This window comes from Giraffa tippelskirchi, chromosome 11 (assembly GCF_054371585.1).
Source record: "Giraffa tippelskirchi isolate mGirTip1 chromosome 11, T2T-mGirTip1v1.2.pri, whole genome shotgun sequence".
Taxonomy (NCBI): domain Eukaryota; kingdom Metazoa; phylum Chordata; class Mammalia; order Artiodactyla; family Giraffidae; genus Giraffa; species Giraffa tippelskirchi.
The window spans coordinates 29,665,001-29,668,630 of NC_137285.1; the positions used below are offsets into that span (position 1 = coordinate 29,665,001).

The window sequence follows — 3,630 nt, forward strand, 5'->3', positions numbered from 1 at the left end:
GCAAGCTTTCAGATAGAAGTAAGCTTTTCAAAAGCACTGAAGCCTTTACTCTGGATACATCTGAAAACCGTAACATATGCTTCCTTTTTCTTTCTTTCCCCACCCCCTCTCTCATTTAAGATGACCTTGAATGATGCCCTGAGGAGTGAAGCGAGGCTGTCAATTACAGGAAGTACTGGAGAAAATGGACGGGTTATGACTCCAGAATTTCCAAAAGCAGTGCATGCTGTCCCTTACGTGAGTCCTGGCATGAGAATGAATGTCAGTGTGACTGATCTCTCGTGATTGATAAGAACCTTTTGAGTGCCTTACACAATGGTTTTCTTGTGTGTTTATTGACAAAGTGGTGAGAGGCATCCAGTATCTTGAAGACTTTTCTTTCAGCCAAGAGTTCTTACATGTGTGGAATTCATCTCGAGTTGTAAAGAATGGTTACCTAGAAACACAACATCCTTTTCTACTCCAGTTCCAGACAAAGCTTGGTGGACACGCACAGCTCACACGGAAGTATTCTAATTTCACTGACGTCTTTGTACAGACAACAAACTCGTTTCTGCAGTCCTATTGTTAGTCTCTTGATTCATAATGACTTAAGCACACTTGACATCAACTGCATCAAGATGTGACATGTTTTATAAGAAAAAGGGAAAAAAAAAACATTTAAAATAAAAAAAAATATTTTTAGGTATTTTCACAAACAAACTGGCTTTTCAGTAAACTTGCTTCCATATTGGTTGGATAAGACAACAATTAAACTAAGTGGGAAGTGATTAAAAGGCTTTAGGTATCAGTTACATATTTTTCAAAGCCAAATATGTACATGCTAAGGAAAGAAAAAAACAAAGAGAAGAGTCAATCTTGTAGTAATTTAATATTGTTATTAAAACTTTAATGTATCCTATTCTTTAACATTTGGTGTTAATATAAAATTACTTGGCAGTGCTTGACATTTGAAATAAACATTTTTCTATTGTTTTATTTGCAAGTGGTCCAATTAATTTTACTTAGCTACAGTTTGGTCATCAATAAGTCAAGTGAATTCAAATTGTTAGGTTTCCAGAGAAATTAGCCCACTTTAAAGAAGACCAGGTAGTTCTTAAAGTATAAACTTCTCTCAAAACAAAATCTGAACCTGTTTTTAGTATGTCTTCTCATATATAAAGCATTTAATCTCTGTAGATAAATGCTAATAGATTTTAAAAGCTAATCTTAAAAAACAAATACCAGAGTATGTGAGGTTCCATTTTAAAGTGTCTGAGAGAGAGAAGTATCAGTTGTAGGTAAAGTTAGAAATGCCTTGAAAGTAGATAGATGCCTGTTGATCAAATTACATAAACTAAATCTATGTTTTTGTTTTTAAAACTTTAAGAGCTAGCATAAATCTTTTATATTATGAATAATTTTAGCACTTTTGAGTCACCTGCAATACAGTTTCTTCCAATTGTCATCAATATAAACAACCTTAAAATAAATATTTTTTATACTTTTATTTCTTGGGTGGAATAGCTATTTTAAAATGCCCACTGTGGATAAAACACATATCTGTAACTCATGACTAAACATCTTGTATTTCTGTAGTTGAGAAATTTAAAGGATCTATCTTTCCCTTCATAAAAGACCATTTATTTCCACTTTACAGTATAATTAATTTCTACTTTACAGTACAATTAATTCTGAGTTTAAAATTATTAACAGTCATAATTTTTAATATTTTTATTCTTGCTATCTCTGCAGGCATGCACTTGGTGTTTTACTAAGTGTCTTGAAAACATTTATTATGTATCACAAAGGGAAAGAGAAATGTGGAGTCTTAATAGCAATCACTTGCATGGAAAGTGATGGTGTGAGGTATCATGATAGTCTTCCTTAAATTTAGCTGTCCCTAATCACAAATTCCAGGATAAAACAATATAATTTTAGTGCATTTCTCCTCATCAGGAATGTTGGAGGTGCAGTTTAAGTTTAAATCATCAATGCTAGAATGACCAAATTGCAGACTAATTGTTTCCATATTATACTTAAAATGATTTTTAAAAATGAAAAAGATGACAATATACAATCAATGCTATTTAATGTACCTCTGGGCCTACTCTTCTACAAATTGTAGCTTATCAATTTTTCTCTGTCAAGCTTGAACTAATGTAAATAATTGAAATAATGTAAAGTTATATTTTCATGTTTTTATAGATACAACATGACAAGAACACATAAATGTAAGAGTATTTCAACTATGGATAATGTTGATTGGATAATGCACATCTCAGTTACAAGCAGTAATCATAGTATAATATCCATGTAACGGTGCATCAATATATTGTTATATAAATATATCTGTGTGCATCAAGTGAAATGTGGTCAAACAAGAGTGATGACAGCTGTCTAAAGGTTTTTTTATTCATTTTATATAAAAACTGTTATGGAAAGACCAAAATGTTTATGAACTATTCTTATGTAAATTTACAACTGTCCTTTACTGTACTTTTTTGTTTACAGTATATGGTACCTTATTTTCTGCTGTGTTAAGTGGGTGTCAGGCTCCAAGGAGACATACACTTTCTACAACTTCTATTGAAGATATTGGAATTTCCAATTTTTCATGTGTACTATGTCAGAAAATGCTTTTGATTTTATTTTTAAATCTAACATCGGATGGCTTTTTCGGATGTTGTAAAAACTTCAGTCATACATAAAACATGTTCTTAAAAAAGACAAAGATCTTTATTTATTTTTATGAGATAGTTCTTAAAACTAACAATAATGAGAAACAAACAAGTACCTACATGTAGTCCCAAACAAACCCAGCTGTTTCTACTCAACAAGGGCCTCCTTTGCTCAGTGCATACATTAGCATGGTACACTTGTAATAAAGTAGAAAAAACTTTTTTAGCTAAAATCATTAACATTTTCAATATTCCGAGCTTAAAATCACTAAGTGTTTGGGGCATATGTAGAAATATAACTATTAATTTTGTTCCTCATTTTGCACTGTGTTTTGTCAGCTCAGTTGCTGTTATAACCATATCAAAGAGCAGAAAAGTAACTTGCTTTAAAAATTCCACAGTGTAACACATTTCCAGGCATACATGTTTCCAAAAAGTGTTCATTTCTTATTTTACTGAAAGAGAGCATTGATGAGAAACTAAAACTCTTGCAACTTTGTCTTCTACAAAGATCATCATCTTAATATTTAGACAGTGCTTTAAGATATATTCTAAAATTAAGCCATTTTAGTTCTTCAAAATCGCACATTAAAATTTCTTGTATAAAATTTTGCAGTTTGAATATATTTAATGTTTCAAAGTTGAGTGTACTAATGCTCTGCTTAAATATACAGTAATCTTAACATTCTTCAATCATAACTTTGCAAATACTGTAAATATTTTGGTGGTCATGGTAATAAATAGAGCAAATGAAGAGAAGCATTAACAACATAATAACCCTACAGGATGATTTTACTACAACACCTTGACAATACCATTAAAAAAACATTGTTGAAAATAATTAGAAAACTATACAATGTGATTTTCTTCCCAGTTTTCTATTTCCTATCTCATCATATCCTAGAGTTATCAGCCTAGGAAATATAAACAAAACTCAATACTTTAATGCCTTAGAAGGTATGTGTGGGTC

The 3,630-nt window shown here is 31.1% G+C and overlaps 1 protein-coding gene and 1 long non-coding RNA gene across 2 annotated transcripts in view; one reads left to right on the plus strand and one right to left on the minus strand.

Moving 5' to 3' along the window:
- Positions 1-285, plus strand: part of GRIA2 (glutamate ionotropic receptor AMPA type subunit 2) — a 172,796-nt gene extending 172,511 nt beyond the window's left edge. The window contains exon 17 of the mRNA XM_081539063.1: positions 121-285. Coding sequence (XP_081395189.1) covers positions 121-285 — 165 coding nt within the window. The remainder of the gene's footprint in view (positions 1-120) is intronic.
- The window catches only part of LOC145525609 (uncharacterized), a 2,988-nt gene extending 2,558 nt beyond the window's left edge, over positions 1-430 (minus strand). The window contains exon 1 of the long non-coding RNA XR_014068324.1: positions 1-430. This exon is cut by the window's left edge and continues 889 nt beyond it. This is a non-coding gene — a long non-coding RNA (uncharacterized LOC145525609).
- Between the last annotated feature and the right edge of the window lie 3,200 nt (positions 431-3,630).